The following is a 17,689-nucleotide window of genomic DNA, read 5'->3' on the forward strand; positions in this document are numbered from 1 at the left end:
TGTTTGTAAAATAAACCAGTGTTGATTTATTTAAATACTTTATATGTTTTGGATTTTTTTCCCCATTTTTGGTAATCATGAAATTTTAAAGTGAAAAGAAATTACAACTGATGTGTGTGGATTTTGTGTTAAGCTGTGTTTTGCAAATGAGGCTTCCTTATCAAATCCTAAAAGCTGGAGTTTTCAAATGTGAATTGGCTATTCCTTCTTTGTTCACTTGCTTTTATTTATGTCTTAATTTATTTGCTTAAAATTAGAATATTCTGTTTATTAGATATTAACCCCTTGTCAGGTGTAACATAATTACTTCTCTGCATTTTTTCCTCTGTGCAGCTATTGTGAGTGAACCTTAGTATCTTCTCTTGAAGTTTTATCCTGTCATCTTCTACTAATTTTCTTCTTTCCAATGCTCCTTTTATTTCTGTCAGTGTATTAGCCAGAATTTCTCATATGTCTGAAATCGGGTTAGTTAAGATCTATCTTTCTATCTAAATTTAGAACTCTGAATTTTTGTGTTGCTTTTTGTTTGAGAAATAGTCATCAATATTAAGGAAGAATGTTCCCTGATATAATTTTTAAACATTTATTTATTTATTTCTATGTGTGTGTGTGTGTGTGTGTGTGTGTGTGTGTATACATATTTTTTTTAAGATTTCATATTTCAGTAATCTCTGTACCCAGCACGAGGATTGAACTCAGAACCCTGAGATCTACCCTGGCTCTACCGATTGAGCCAGCCAGACGCCTTACTTATTTTTTAACTTATTTTTGAGTAACACCCAAAAATGGGGCTCAAACTCATGACACCAAGATCAAGATGCTCATGCTCTACAGACTGAGGCAGCCAGATGCCCCTAATTTTTAAAGTTTTAGAAATGGGTGAAATTTATCAAATACCCTTTAGGAGTCATCATTTCCTTTGCTTATGTATATGATAATGGGTTATTCTTGGTAAAATGAAGCTTACATGTTTGGAGGACAGAAGGAAAGTGATTGAGCTCTGTGTGAAGTGTTACTTGCTTTTTAGCCAAGAGACCCAGACATAGTGAGAGTCTGACCCTGGAAGGTCATTTTTACTTAGAGAAAGTAAGGGGCAGCAAACAGTTATTGATCATAGTCTAAATATTCTCTAGTTGGAGGGGTACAGCTGGTGGTTAGGTGGATAACGTGGGTGAGTTCCAGCTGTGGGTGGGCAGGAGACAAAGTAGCAGATACAGGTGGAGGAAAAAGCTACCTGAGTGTACATGGAAGTTCTCTTGCACATCTATTGACTGGTTTGGATGTGTGTATTGGGCTTCAGTGTAAGACTGCTAATATGTGTATACTGTTTATCAATTAAAAAAAATTATTGAAGTGATTGAGTCCTGTGAGACTTGGCAATTGTATGCAAACCAAGTATACTTGTCAGTTCTTTCAATGTAACTTTAATATGAAATAAAGTCAATAATTGACAGTTCTCAAGCCACAATTTTAAAAAAGGTGGGAGCACCTGGGTGGCTCAGTTGGTTAAGCATCTGACTCTTGGTTTCACTCAGGTCAAGATCTTGCGTTTTTGTGGGTTCCAGCCCCTCATAAGGCTTCACACTGACAGTATGGAGCCTGCTTGGTATTCTGTCTCTTCTCTCTGCCCCTCCCCCACTCTCACTGTCTGTCTGTCTGTCTCTCTCTCTCTCTCTCTCTCTCTCTCTCTCTCTCTCTCAAATAAACTTAAAAAAAAAGACAAAATTGTATCCAGTAGGTTATCCTCTGTTGGCAAGATCTTGCATGCCTGGGTGAGATGATTATGAGCTTGCTGCTATTGATTACTCTGGATGTGTATGTACTATTGTTGTGAACAGCTTTTATGCCCATTCTCTTCAGATAAGCCAGGAACACATTTATTAAGCCAGAAAAACCAAGTGTTGGCCAATGGTGGCTTTAAAATAAGTGCATATGTTATGTATATGTGAGTATATTTTTATCCCAATACCTTCCCAAGGCCCTACATGATCTGGCATGGGCCCTCTCAGGCCCAAACGCTTCAGCCATATTTAAACACGCTCTGTGCTATTTAAACACGCTCAGCCTGTTCCTTCTCCTAGGCCCTTAGACCCATACTATCTCTCTGACTAGAAAATTCTTTACACCTTCATGTCGTTCACTCCTTCTTCTCTGTAAGTCTCTGCAAAGTACAGGTCTTCACAAAGGTCTTCCTTGGCTACGCTTTCTAAAACAGCCACTCTTTTACTCTGTTGCTTTAGTTTGCTTTGTTTGCTCAGTTATTACTATCTGAAATTGATTTTATAAAGTTCCATGAAAGGAGAGACTTTGCATTTTTGTCACCACGATGCAGATGAGTACCTAGCCCATTGTAGAAATTTGAAATATCTTAGTACATATTACAAGTATCATGGAGATGCCAGGGAAATTAGCAGTCATTAACAAAGAGTTTGTTGTGTGTTGGGGGGGTGTACTTAGTATTAAAGTTTGAGTTTTTTCCATATCTCCTCCCATTTTATTCTTCCAGTATATTGTATAATATTTTGTTACTAATTCACTTGACTTTTATAATGTCCATAAATAAGTTAGTTTCAAGATATAACTTTGAAATGGGATCTTTGGTTTAATTTTAACTTGAAACTCTTGTAAATTCTACTTTTTTATTGACAGAAAAAAACATAAAATATTTTCCCATATTACCAGAAATAACTGAACAGAAGATTAGCCTTGTGACTATTCAAAACTCTACTTACCTTTCTAGTTTAAAAGAAATAGTTGGGTAAAATGGAACCAGTAATCGCTTTTGATGAGTATAAGAGTACCCATTTGGTCATATTTGCTTTAGATGGCTCTACCGTTTATAATTTAGTCCCAATTTGAGTAAACATTGGCATCAGGAAAATATGGGATTTTTGGATTGAGGCAAAATATCACAGAAGATAATCCTAGGAGAATAAATATGTTGATTCTTTGGAGTATTAGATACTACAGAGTATTATTGCCTAATGCTTTTATTTATTTATTTATTTATTTATTTATTTATTTATTTATTTATTTATTTAGCTAAAAAATAAATATTGAAGTTTCTTAACAGCAAAAGATTAAATAAATAATGTGTTCATATTACTGGAATACCACCCACCCAGCTTTTTTGAAAAGAGACATCTATATGTAATGACCTTGAGACAAGCTATCCATGATTGATATTTTTCCCCCTTTTAAGTTTTTATTTAAATTCTAGTTTAACACATGTCCATGACTGTGTTAAAGGCAAAAATAGTAATCTCTGGAATGTGAGGTTTAAGGGGAGACATTCACTTTTTAATGCCATATATTTTCACTTTGCAGCTTTTCCAAACCAATTATAAGATTTAAAACTAATGTGTATATATTATGGAATGAAGTTTCTTCGGTTTTATATTTTCATATTTGCTTATGGTTACCGTTACTTTTTTTTAATACAAAATGTGTTAAATGTGACAAAGACATTTTTTCCCTAATTACTTATAATCTTAGTAGTTTTTTACAAAGCTAACCTTTTTTTTTTCTTCCCCCTGGGTGCCATTCTAGAATTTTCTGAAAAAATTGGAACAATCTTTTATGTGTGTCTGCTGCCAGGAGCTAGTTTACCAGCCTGTGACAACAGATTGCCTCCATAATGTCTGTAAAGTAAGTAGGTTTCTTTCTCATTTTCCCTTGTTAGGACAGAGGGCAACTAACCTCCAAACAGTTTTAGCACGTGAAACATTTTTCCATGCAGCAGAATAGTTGTGGAACCTTGCCAGTTAAGAAACATTTCATTACATTTTGGCAGTAATGCATGTTTTAATTTATTTTAATTTTATTACTATAGACAGTAATAGTCAAATATGTATTCTATAGTCAAAGGTATTGTATCATGTTTGGAATTGTTGAGAATTTGAAATGGAGAAGAAAGTAAGGTATCATTGCTATTTTTGTTATAGCTTATGTATGTTTTATATATTATAGTGCGGACTGAAATAATTCCATCCACTTAATGAAACCTAAAACAGATTCTGTCTGGTAGCATTTCCAGAGGAGTTGAATATTGCATTATTAGTGTGGTGTAAAGGGGAAGATTGAGTTTTAGTCAAACCAAGGTTGGAATCCTGCTCTACTGCTCAGTGCTTGTGTGTCCTGACCTAGCTTCTGAATTTTAATTTCTTTTGTAACATGGAAACAAATCTTCCACATATGTGTTTGTGCCTGACCCATATATTTCTGGAAGACACATTCTATGTTAAGTGATTTGATAAGATATATAACTTAGTTCTAAGCAGGGAAATCCTAAATTTCTTTTAGGTGTTCTGTTATGAAGGAACAGGATTAAAATCCAACGTAGGTGAGGCTAGTGAAAATCATACATAAATTCTAACACTCTCATTTTATTGGATGAGGAAATTAAAGCACTCAAAATTAAGGTCATTTACCTGAAGTCTCACAATATATGCTGGAAGTGGAATTTAAAGCCATGTCTATAGACTAGTTTTCAGAGTGCAGATTCAGGCCTTTACAGTTCATCTTAAGTTTCTAGTACCTATTTAAAAGCATAAGCCATTGACTTTTCTACATGCTATACTCTGATGAAATTGGGTATGTTTTTGTTTCTGTTTTGATTTTGCCTTAGGATTGCTTACAGCGCTCCTTTAAGGCTCAAGTTTTCTCCTGCCCTGCTTGCCGGCATGATCTTGGCCAGAATTATCTCATGATTCCCAATGAGATTCTGCAGACTCTACTTGACCTTTTCTTCCCTGGCTACAGCAAAGGACGATGATTTGTCTACTACTGTGTTGCTCTTGGTGGCTTTTTGGACAATAAAGAATCTAAAATGGTTGGGGGGAGGGGGCGGGGAGGGTGGAAGCGCTATGGTGGACCATATCTCTCACGTTCTGAAGCAGCTAATCCTCTTTCCTACATAGCCATTATCTTGTGTGTGTAGTGAGAGGCCCATTTCTCAACTGTCTTTTAAATATCAAAAGGTAGTTCCTGTCAGTAACAACTAGTTTTAAATCAGTAAAAAGTCAAAGCCTCAGCTCTAGTTGATATCCAAGTTATGATTTATTTTGCAACTACCTCAGGACAGAAAAGACGTATGGGGATTTTTTAAATCATTGAGTAATTAAATGAAGTTTTAGCTACGCACTGCCTCCCAAATATTAGTTGTGCCTGGTTCATGTAATTTGATTTTACAGAAAAGGAAATGACACTCGAGATCTTTGGAACGCAGCTTCTGTATTGTGCATAATACATTTTTAATGTCTTCTTCCATTACAATGTGTTTTGCAAGGACAAGTTCATTTTTTAGCCCATTTTGTGAGCTCCATTGTGCTTTTTTTCTGGTGTTTTATGCAAGTTGACTACTAATGACTAATGAGAACAATATGAATGCATTGTTGCTGCATTAGTGTAATGTGGTGTGGTTTTGCACTTAAAAGAGGTATTCAGATGCTCTAGTTGTAAATGTTCATGAAAAGCCTCTTCTGTACTAGTCAAACTGCTTTTAGTGAGTCTCACCAGTGGTTTTACATCTGCAGAGCATTGAGGGCTGGGCTTGACTTTTGAGAGGACTGAAATTGCTTCATATTGTGATCCTAAATTTTATATTCACTATATTCCCTAAAGTATACATTAATAAATATTTTATGACCAGAAAAATAGCTCATCTTACTTCACTTTTCTACATTTGTCTGGCTTGTAAGTATGTATTTTTAAGAAGTAATCACTTCCAGAAGTAATCACTTCCAGAGTATTTCATTGTGCATTTTAAAATAGACATTTTGTACAATTCTCTATTCTTGATTTTTGGTAATAAGAACTAGTATGAACTAAGGACAGGTTTCACCTTATGTTTGATTTTTCTTTTTTAATTTTACTAAATTAGAAAAATTTTCTATAATAACTTGTCTTATGTTCAATTTTAGCATCAGTGCTACTTCTTATTTCACAGACATGAGAATATGCTAAAACATTGTTCTGGTCTCTGAAAGTATATTGTTTTCATCAGAGTAAAGTTTTAATATGATTGAATCAGTTTTTCTATTCCTGAATTCAGAGCCATATATAATGCCAATATTTATTGAGTATATGTGTGTTTATTTAATCCTTCTGACAACCTTAGAGGCAGTCCTGTTATCCCCATCTTATGGATGAACCTCAGAGGTACAGAAAGGTTAAGAAACTTGCCAAAGTTCAGGGGCTTCTGGGTGGCTCAGTCAGTTAAACGTCTGACTTCAGCTCAGGTCATGATCTCACAGTTGGTGGGTTCAAGCCCCACGTTGGGCTCTGTGCTGACAGCTCGGAGCCCAAAGCCTACTTCTGATCCTGTGTCTCCCTTTCTCTCTGCCATTCCCCTGTTCACTCTGTCTCTCTCTCTCTCTCTCTCTGTCTCTCTCTGTCTCTTTCTCTCTCTCTCTCAAAAATAAATAAACATTTAAAAAAAAAAAAAAAAAAAAGGAACTTGCCAAAGTTCATACCTCAGGGAAGTGGCACAGCTGTGCTAAAAACAGGCAATGTAAGCCCAGGTGCTGGCAGTCTTTACTGTTGGGCTATAAAGGATCTCACATCAAAATCAAGTTCTGGGGAACACTTACAGCATAGTGATTGGAATGGTTGTCACTTTGGGCTTGTTTTTAACAGACATTGGAATCATTTTTATTTTGAAGGATCTAATTTAAATAGAACCTTTTTAGATTGAAATGAATCATTAAATTGCATCATCTAGTGTATTCCCTTTGGCACTGGCCATCTCGCTGCATGAAGGGTGGGGAACATCTCCCAGTTTCAGCTACGTGAACTGGATTGTTCTGCTTTTATTGGCAAAATAAATGATTTCAATAGTTAGGTTATATTTTGTCTTTTTTTTAATTTTAATTTTCATTTTTAACGTTTATTCACTTCTGAGAGACAGAGCATGAGTGGGGAAGGGGCAGAAAGAGAGACACAGAGTCTGAAGCAGGCCCCAGGCTCTGAGCTGTCAGCACAGAGCCCGACGCGGGGCTTGAACTCATGAACTGCGAGATCATGACCTGAGCCTAAGTCAGACACTCAACTGACTGAGCCACCCAGGCACCCCTATGCTATCTTTTGTCTTAACTTTGCTATAACATTATAGACTAGGAAAGAAAGCTGATTCCAGCTTAACATGTTCAGGAGTCCAGGACGGCCCCAAACTAAGCAATTTTATTTTGCTTTTAAACTTTTTTAAAAGACTTCGTTTGTTTTTACATAAATATTTCAGTTTACTCTAAAAGATACAGGAAATAACCACAATACCATTGTCATACATGTAAAGAAAAAAAACGTTATTATCAAATATCTAGTAAATATTCAAAATTCCATTGTCTCAAATGTCATATATAGATATTTTAGGTTAGTTTGTTTGCATCAGGATCCAAACGAGGACCTTACATTGTTGTTAATTGCTATCACTTAAGTATCTTTTAGTCTGTATATATCCCCTCTATCAATTTTCCTTTACTTTTTGTGATTTGTATGTTTAAATTATTCTAGAGTCTGACAGAGTAAGATATTGCTGACAATAACCATGTGGTATGGTTTAACCTGTTTCTCTTTTATGTAAATTGGTAGTTAGAATTCAAGCATGACCAGATTTAGGTGTGAGGGTTTTTTTTGGCAAGATTTCTTCATAGGTGATATGGTTATCCCTTCAGATACTACATAGTATCTGGTTGTCTCAGGCTTAAATTTGAAAGAGGAGCTTTTCACTGGATTCTGGTACATGTAGTAGGTTACAGTGATTACTATTAAGTACTCAGCCACTTTCATATGGGTAGAGTTTTTTTTCTTAAATTTTCTTAGATTAAGAAGGGCCTCTAGTTATAGACTCATTTCTAAATAATATGGCTCACTCAACAAATACGTGCATCCAGGTATGTTTAAGAATGTTAGGTAAGGGCATCTGGGTGGCTTAGTTAAGTGCTGATCAGACTCTTAATTGCAGCTCAGGTCATGATCTCAGTTTGTGAGATTGAGCGCCATGTTGGGCTCTATGCAGACAACTCAGAGCCATCATGGGATTCTCTCTCTCTCTCTCCCTCTCTTTCTCTGCCCTTCCCCTTCGCAAGCCCTCTCTCAAAATAAACAAACATTAAAAAAAAAAAAAAAAAGGCACCTGGGTGGCTCAGTTAAGCATCCGACTCTTGACTTTGGCTCAGGTCACGATCTCGGTTTGCAAGTTGGAGCCCCACTTCAGGTTCTGTGCCAACAGCACAGATCCTGCTTGGGATTCTTTCTGTCCCTCCCCCAGTCACATGCTCTCTTTCTCTCAAATTAAATAAACATTGAAAAACAAAATGAAACAAAATAATATTAAGTAAGCTTTGGGGAGGTAGCAATCTAAAACACCGTAAGCTCTCTCACAAACTTGTTAGGACAGTTTGGCTAACAGAAAAGGGCCCTGCCTGTAACTTAAAAGCTTTGGATTTTAGTGTAGAGTCTACATACAAATTGGATAGAGATCTGTTCTGACTTGTCCACTGTGTGGCATTTCTATTTTTGCTTATTAGGGATCAAACCTTTCCCTATTCTTCAGAGCACCCTGAAAAGATAGAGCTCATGACTACCTGATTTGAGGGAACTGAGCTTGATGGTCTACTCATCACCAGCTTACGCTGGGAAGAGTGTTTTGTGCTTAACTGTTGTATGCTGGCTGATCCCCATATCAGACCTTTAAATCCTTGAAGGAACTAATTATTTAGTAACCTGGATTAATCAGACGCTACACACACACAAAAAAAGAAACCAACACTAGACACAAGATATCAAGAACTAGCTAGAGGGACCAGACAGGCAGACCAAATGACTACTATTGAAAGAATGAATGAAAGAATGTCACACTATATCCTCAAGTATAAAATTGCATTGCATTGATAGAATAACAACAAGCTGCTGTGTGAAGAGTAGTTTGAGATTAAAATTCTTGTAAATAAATGAAAACAATATAGACAAAACAGGATAGACAAAATCTGAACATATTACTGGGTATTCCATTATATATGGATATTCCAAAATTTGTTAATGTATCTGCTAATGGATATATGAGTTTCCAGGATATTGCTGTATAAAGCTGCTTCATGTAAGTATTTGGAAAATAGTTGAAAGTTTCCTATAAATTAAATATGTTCTTACTATGCAACCCACCAATTTCATTAGTATTTACTCAAGATAAATTAAGAGATATTCGAAAGTGGTTTATACCATTTTACATTCCTGCTAGTCATGTATGGGAATCTAGTTGCCCCACATTCTCACTAACACTTCCATTTTTGCCCTTTCATTATAATCATTCTAGGGGACGTGTAATTTCTGTAGGACACAAGAGTGGATTGAATATTTACTGACCAGAATGAGGGTAGTCATTGGTACTGTACTCCTGGTATTTCTGACTCTCAAGGGCATGTTAAGATTGTACATCTTAGCCTCCTTGTGGCTGGCTATAGTCATGTGACCAGTTAATCATTGAACTGTAACAAATGCTGTGTGTCACTTCTAGGCAGAGCATTTCATTGCCCCTCCAGAGTTTTCTTTGCCCTTTCATGGGGATCAGTAGCACCAAGACAGCTTTTCTCATAACCTGGGTCCCAGAATGAGAATAATACAGAGGCCCACCCCACCCCCAGCCAAGCCATGATTAACATGTAACCATAAGTGAAAAGTAAATCTTCAGACCCTAAGATTTTTGAGTTAACACAATATGACCAAGACAACATGACCTGTTAGAAGCCAGAGGTGCCAGCTAAGCTACTTCTGGATTCCAGACCCACAGAAACTATGATAAGGAATGTTGTTTTAATTACTAAACTTTGGGGTAATTTGTTATGCAGCAAAAGATGACTAATACAGATAGGGTAACCCTAAGTGTCAGTTCGTCAGGACAAACCAAGTTTTATTGTTTGTTCCAGAGTGATTATGAATACCATTCACTTTTCCTCTTTTAAAGTGGTCAAGTTTAGGAAAGATTACCTTATTCATAGACTCAATTAAGATCTCTAATGACCTAACCCTGACACTTTGTTTCTGAAAATATTCTTTCCCTACCATACCCAAGAATTTAACTCAATACCATTTTTTTCCTTGAGAAAATACAGGGTTTTTTTTTGTTTTGTTCTGTTTTGTTTTTTAAATCTCTGGTGAATTGCCATAGATGAGAAACGATACCGGTAGAAAGCATAGCAATCCCATGAACATTTTGCCTGGAAATGGTCTCCAAAAAACTTGTAACTAGAACTCTACTAGACACTAGGAAAAATTTTTGAGGTGCCCTTCCCTTCTCACATATATCTGTTCTTCATTCTGTTTGTGTGAAGATCGTGAACTATATTATATTGCTCAAATGCTTTAGTTAGAATTTGCCTGATTGGTTATTAAGAAATCACAGTAAAAGTTGCATGAGTTTTTGAGCTTGGTTATCTATTAAGAAATCACAGTAAAAGTTGCATGAGTTTTTGAGCTTGTTTGCAACCACCACTAAACTATATAGACTACACATTTTAATTTTGGTCCCAGATATTTATTTACCAAAAATTCACACAAATACATCTTAACAAATCTATAAGTCCTTATAAAATACTTATAAAATATAATACTTATAAAAGTACTTCAGTTTTCTAGAGAATACCCCCGACTCACTTTTTTTCACTTTTTATTTTAAATTTATTGTACACTGACAAGTTCTAGAGTTCTTGTGTACTCTTCACTTACCTTTACCTTAAAGATACATCTTCTATAGCCACAATAAGTTATCAAAACCAGGAAATTGATACTGGTGCAATAATATAAATTTATAGATCTTACTCAGATCTCATCAGTTTTTACATGAAGTCATTTTAGACAAATCTAGTTCTGACATTTTATACATGTATAGATGGGTGTAACTGTATATTTAAAGGTTCCATCACAGGGCACCTGGGTGGCTCGGTTGAGCATCCAACTTCCACTTAGGTCATGATCTTGCAGTTGGTGGGTTTGAGCCCCACAACGTGCTCGGTGCTGACAGCTCAGAGCCTAGAGCCTGCTTCAGATTCTGTGTCTCCCTCTCTCTCTGCCCCTCCCCCACTCACTCTGTCTCTCTCTCTCTCTCTCTCAAAAATAAACATTAAAAAAAGATATTTCAATGTTCTATCACAAAAAAATTGCTTCATGCTATCCACTTCATAGTCACACCCTTTCACTAACCCTAACTCCTGACAATTGCTAATAAGTTCTCCATGAATATAATTTTGTCATTTCAAGAAAGTTGTATCAGTGGAAACATACAGTATGTAACTTTTTGAGATTTATGTGTTTTTTTCCCCATAGCATGATAACCTTGAGATCCACCTAAGTCATTGCATATATTGATAGTTTCATTCTTTCTATTACTGAGGAGTAGTCAGTTTTATCTTCTATTAACCCATCAATGGGCTTTGAGGTTGTTTCTAGTTTTTGCCTATAAGGCAAAAAAAAAAAAAAAAAAAAATCATACAGGTTATTGTGTGAACACAAGTCTTCATTTCTCTAGGATACATACACAGCACAATTCTGGGTTATATTGTGTGTGTGTGTTTTACTTTATAAGAAACTGCTAAACAGGTTTCCAGAGTGGCTGTACCATTTTGCATTCCTGAGAGACCCAATTGTTCAGTGTTCTTGCCAGTACTTGTTATTGTCAGTATTTTTTTCTTTTAGTAATTCTAATAGATGTGTAGGAGTATCATCATGGCTTTCTTTTGCATTTCCCTAATAGCTGATGATTTAATCTTTCATGTGCTTATTTACCATCCGGTATATTCATGAAGTGTCTGTTTAAATTTTTTGTCTGTTTTCTAGTTGGATTGTTTCTAATGTTGAGTTTAGAATTTTTTTTTTTTTAATGTTTATTTTTGAGAGAAAAAGATCGAGCATGAGCAGGGAGGGGCAAAGAGAGAGGGAAACACAGAATCCAAAGCAGGCCCCAGGCTCCGAGCTGTCAACACAGAGCCTGATGCAGGGCTTGAACCTACGAACTGTGAGATCATGACCTGAGCCAAAGTCGGATGCTTAACCGACTGAGCCACCCAGGCACCCCTAGAATTCTTAATATGAGCACTAGTCCTTTGTCAGATATGTGAATTTCAGAATATTTTTATCCCAGTCTGTGACTCATATTTTCGTTAAGAGAGTGTTTCTCGGAGAAAAAGGCTTTAATTTTGATGAAGTCTATCTGATTTATCAGTTTTTTATTTTATGGGTCATGTTTCTAGGGTTAAACAACTCTAGAGGAACATAATTTATTACTTTTACTCAGATACTTTCCATTATTCTTTACAAGCCTGATTTTCCGCTTTTCTGTTATTTCCTTTCTGTATGAAGAATTTACTATAAGAATTCTTATAGATCAGATCTTCTGGTGACAACTTCTCTTTGTTTTCCTTCATCCAAGAAAGTCTATTTCACTTTTACTCTGGGAGATCTTTTCACAGGATATCGAATTCTGGTTGGCAGTTCTTCTAGCACTTGAAAATATCTTGCCACTTCGTTCTGGCCTCTATGGTTTCTGATAACAAGTCTGCTGTTGAGGCATGGAAGCCCCAATCATAAAACACATATCTTGTCCAGCCTCCTTCATGTCCACATGGTTTCAGGTCCTGTGGGTTCCCTTTTCATTTCTGCCATCTGGAGGTCTCCTTTTCTTCCTTAATAACCAGTTTTTGTTTTCCTGTTTGTTTTTAATGGGGGGGACAAAAAGCATTTTACCAGCCTTTCCATTTGGAACAGGGATGGCAACAGTTCCCACATCTCTTGAGTCTGTGTCCAAAAAGAAAAGTGCTGTTAGCATTTTTCATGCATTATTATTTCACTTCTCATACACACTTTGTGAGGTAAATGGTATCGTCTACATTTTATAGATAAGTTACTGATTTCAAGAGAGTTACCGTAAGTTAGATAGCAGCCTTAAACTCAAGGCTCTGTGTTACTTTCTACTACTTTTTCTGCTTCACTATGTGTTTATTTACTGCAGTATTTACTTTCAATTTATACTATATCCTTTTGCTCTTTGAAAACCAAGTCTGGACACTATTTTAAAGAGAACAAATGTGCAACCTAACTGAATTTCATCTAAAAATTCTGAATGATTATTGTTGCGTGGTGCATATTTCTTTTAGAGCTTCTTTTCATTTTCATAAGAACTGTATGTTAACTAAAATTTAAATTAAACAAAATAAAACATGGTGGCCCCATGGGGGTTCAGTCACTTAAGTGTCTGACTTCGGCTCAGGTCATGATCTCACCGCTTGTGGGTTCCAGCCCTGTGTGGGGCTCTGTGCTGGCAGCTCAGAGCCTGGAACAGCCTGCTTTGAGTTCTGTGTTTCCTTCTCTCTCTGCCCCTACCCCACTTGCACTCTGTCTGTCTCTGTCTCTCTCTCACATACACAAAAATAAACATTAAAAAAAATTTTTTTTTTCAAAACATGGATATCATTCTTTTAATTTTTTTTTTTTTTTTTTTTTTTTAATTTACTTTTGAGACAGAGAGAGACAGAGCATGAGCAGGGGAGGGGCAGAGAGAGAGGGAGATGCACAATCCTAACCCGGCTCCAGGCTCTGAGCTGTCAGCACAGAGCCCAACGAGGAGTTCAAACTCACGGACTGTGAGATCATGACCTGAGCTGAAGTCAGACACTTAAAGACTGAGCCACCCCGGCGCCCCAACATGGATTTCATTCTTTTTTTTTTTTTTAATTTTTTTTTTTTCAACGTTTTTTTATTTATTTTTGGGACAGAGAGAGACAGAGCATGAACAGGGGAGGGGCAGAGAGAGAAGGAGACACAGAATCGGAAAGAGGCTCCAGGCTCCGAGCTGTCAGCCCAGAGCCTGACGCGGGGCTCGAACTCACGGACCGCGAGATCGTGACCTGGCTGAAGTCGGACGCTTAACCGACTACGCCACCCAGGCGCCCCTGGATTTCATTCTTAAAGGCAACTAGGAGCACCTAGGCGGCTCAGTTGGAAGCATCCGACTTGGGCTCAGGTTTTGATCTCATCGTTCATGGGTTAAGCCCCACATAGGACTCCATGCTGATGGTGTAGAGCCTGCTTGGGATTCTCTTTCTCCCTCTTTCTATCCCTCACTGCTCATACTTTCTGTCTCTCCAAAATAAATAAGGTTTAAAAAAAAAAACTAAAGGCAACTAATTTCTGGGAAATAATGAATTATGTACTGAGCCTGTTTAACTGTAGCACCTTTTAGACTCTCCTCCCAGAACTTCCTCATGCTTAGGAGCATTAGACTTCAAATTAACAACAATTTTCTGAATGGCAGATACCATTCCAGGCTAAAGGCGGACTTTTTGACAAAATACAGAAATAGTGCTAATCCTCCACAGTCCATCCGCTCCCTCCCAACATGGCTGGCACCACATACTATACTCACTCCTTTGCTATTTGCAAGTTTATTTAACAGCCTACCCAACTGTCGCCTTCTGTGGAAAGTATTTTCCTCATTGTATTGTGGAATGCATTTGAAGCAACTTCTTTTAACCAATAAAAACATTTAGCTCTATTTTGGGGAACTTTAATATTCCTCTGTAGTTCATGTAGGATAGAATGTCTTGAACATAAGCAAGTTATTTTTTTCTTTCTGTTCTTTATGCCAGACTTTAAAGAAAGGATCTGTTAGCATCTAATTCTTTGGCTGCTCCTACTGCAGTGAGTAGCAGTTTGAGATCAAATTCCCAGTGACAGCACTGTTGGGAAAGTCTGCATATTTTTAGGATGACTGACATCACTCCTGGTGCTGTTGGATGACACCCTGTTTTCTGGAAAGTTATGACTTTGGCTGTTACTTAAAACACTTAAATCTTCACAGTCTCACCAAAGTTTGTGTTTTGTTTTTTCAAATGAACTTCAGAATTGTTATTGTACAAAATCAAAAATGCCACATCCTGAACTCTACAAACACTGGTAAGGTTGAAGTACAGCGCAACAAACAGATCAAAAGCACACAAAAATTTCTCTTGCATTGGTTCTGAAAACCCTAGGCCTCTGTAAGAGGTCCAAATACCCAGAGAATCATACAGATTAATTTAAAAGAGTTTGTAGTTGATTTTTTCAACCCCCCATCAATTTTTTTGACTTTTGAAGAAATTACAGATTTTATCTAACTTAATTTTAGAAGTTAATTTTTAAGATGATGATAATGATTTCTGACTTCATGTAGGTTGAAAATGCAATTATGTCATTTGTATGAATTTGTGCAAACATTTAGTATAGGAGCAGTGATACAGAGAAAAGGTGTAGGTTCCCAGGTTAGCATACAAAAGACTATTAAACCATAATTTAGTAACACTGCTTTTATGGAAAAGCTATCCAACAACCCTTGCCAGTTCCAGGCAGCAGAGACAGGCACTACCCCAAATTTACTACATTTTTCCCAACTTTGGGGTGGGTGATCCGAGGGTACAGATTGTTATCTTCTTTAATATCAAAGGCTCATCTCTATTCCTAGTGAGTTGCATGTATGAAAGGTAGCAGGGAGACATGGGAAAAGCTCCAGATGAAAGTAACAATGTATGCAAAACTGGGTGGTTAAAGCACCACTGGGAGGCACCCCTGAACTGGGAGGAATGGGGGGCATCAAAAGGGAGGAGTGGATGGGACCCAGTACTCAGTGAAGTAAGCAGTGAGAAGGACTTGCTAATAGGAGAAGGAAGAAAAGGGCAGCAGTACGAGAACATCATACACATTACATGAATCCTGCGTATCAGGGGACTTGTCTGTGTACATAGTTATAGTTGGTAATCAACAAGTGGGTCCTCCAGCATCTGGGTTACTGCAGTGATTCTGGGAAGTGTCCACCAGTCCTATCCTCAGGGTTTTGCTGCACACTGGGCTGTTTTCAACTTTGCAGACACTCTAACCAGGGCATTCACTTCCCTGCCACAGGCCTCAGGTTTAGGTTCCTGTATGGTCCCATTAGCTCAACAGTCTTCCTGCCTAGTTGGTTTCCAAAAAAACTTCCCTTGTTCTTCCTCTTCTGAGGGTCCTCCCTTCTCACACACCTTTCCCTTCTAACCATGGACCCTCTAGCCCTCTACCCCTTTACTGAGAGGCCACCCTAAAATTCGCCCACACGCTGCCCAGACTTTTGCACTCTGTATACTTTTTAACCATGCCTCTTCTCCATTTTCTTCTTGCTCCTTGTCCTCTTCCTAATTTGAGGGAGTCTTCTTGCACCTCCTGACCCTGTGCCTTATTACTTATAACTCTTGACTCCCTTCTCTTCCCACCCTGGACAGCCTTCTCCCATGTCTCCTACCCCACCATTTCCTGACTTTCATCTGTCTGGTCAGTGAGCTGATAATGTTCTTTCTCCTTCCACTTCTTAATCCTTTCCTTCTCCCCATCCCCACTGGAAGCCTCTATCTACCTCCTCCCCCCATTTCCTTCCTGTCTGTAACCTGCATCTTTCTCCCACTTTCAATCCTACTCTCTGCTTTACAGTCCCCATTACAGATCCTTCCCTCTTCCTGACCCAAGGACCTCCACCCACCCCATTCCTTTTCTTTTTTCTCAAAGCCCTTCACCTGAGACAGAGTCCCCTTCTTCTCCTCTGTACCCTATTTTCGTTTTCTGTGATCTTGACTCTAGGCTAAAACCCCTCCTCACCATTCTTAACTCTTAGGAGTCCCACACCTCTTCCCAACCCTGACTTTCTTTCCTCATCTTCTTTCTCCCATCCATATTTACCAGGGACTCTTTTTTTTTTTTTTTAATGTTTATTCAGTTTTTAAAGAGGTGGGGGTGGGGGGCAGGATCCGAAGTGGTCTCCATGCTGTAGCACAGAGCCCCACACGGGACTCGAACTCATGAACAACAAGATCATGACCTAAGCCAAAGTCAGACATTCAACCAACTGAGCCACCCAGGCCCCTTCCTAGGGATTCTTAAAACCGTTTACATATGAAAATAACCAAATGCTGTGATAGAGATCCTAAGGCCTTCAAGCATGCTTCTCTCTATTCCTGAACACTCCTTCTGCCCTTTCCCCACATCTAGTCATGCCTGGCTTCTTTCTGTTCAGATTTTAGGCTAAACGTCACCTCAGAGAATACCTCCCTGCCCACCCAATGTAAAAGTTTCCCAAATCCACCCCCCCAACCTACCATTTTTGTTTTCTAAATAATATTTAACACTGAAGTCTTGATTGATGTGTTTTCTGTTCATCTAGCATTGGTGCTGCATGAAAGAGGTTGTCATTTAGAATGGTGTCTAATACAAAAGAGCTCAGTCAAAATTTGCAGAATAAGTCAGTGATTTCTGGGTGCCACTATGCTAAGTGATCACTTTGTGTTATTTCATTTAATCCTTACAATAGGCCTGATTTAGGTAAGTACTTTATTATTGCTATTTGACCTTAACTGAAGTGCAGAAAGGATAAGTGAATTTGCCTAATGTCTCAAAACAGTTGGCATATCTAGGAATTTACCCTACATCTTATCAAGTCACAGCCCATGTTCCTCGTATATTCTCTGGGAGCCATTTATAGGAAAGGGGCACTTAGGAATGTAGAGAAAAAGAAAGGATATGGATCTGAATGCAAGGTGGGTCCAGTTGGGGTTGGGGCTCCACTCCTAGAGCAGGGAGTGCAGGGATGTGCAGTACAGGACACAAGACCCTAAGTGAAGATGAAAATAAGAGCTAACACTTACAA

General features: G+C 37.8%; 1 protein-coding gene and 1 long non-coding RNA gene across 2 annotated transcripts in view; both read left to right on the forward strand.

Annotated features, from left to right (window-relative positions):
- UHRF2 (ubiquitin like with PHD and ring finger domains 2) overlaps nt 1–6,027 on the forward strand; it is a 79,229-nt gene extending 73,202 nt beyond the window's left edge. Inside the window, exons 15-16 of the mRNA XM_019438118.2 lie at nt 3,550–3,648; nt 4,628–6,027. Coding sequence (XP_019293663.1) covers nt 3,550–3,648; nt 4,628–4,774 — 246 coding nt within the window. The 3' untranslated portion in view covers nt 4,775–6,027. The remainder of the gene's footprint in view (nt 1–3,549; nt 3,649–4,627) is intronic.
- A 2,809-nt stretch (nt 6,028–8,836) lies between these two features.
- Nucleotides 8,837–13,231, forward strand: LOC128778576 (uncharacterized). Its single transcript, XR_008424191.1, has 2 exons — nt 8,837–10,410; nt 10,461–13,231. It is a non-coding gene; the product is annotated as an uncharacterized LOC128778576 (long non-coding RNA).
- The last annotated feature ends 4,458 nt before the right edge of the window (nt 13,232–17,689 follow it).

This window comes from Panthera pardus, unplaced genomic scaffold (assembly GCF_024362965.1).
Source record: "Panthera pardus isolate Hobbes unplaced genomic scaffold, ASM2436296v1 HiC_scaffold_20, whole genome shotgun sequence".
NCBI lineage: Eukaryota > Metazoa > Chordata > Mammalia > Carnivora > Felidae > Panthera > Panthera pardus.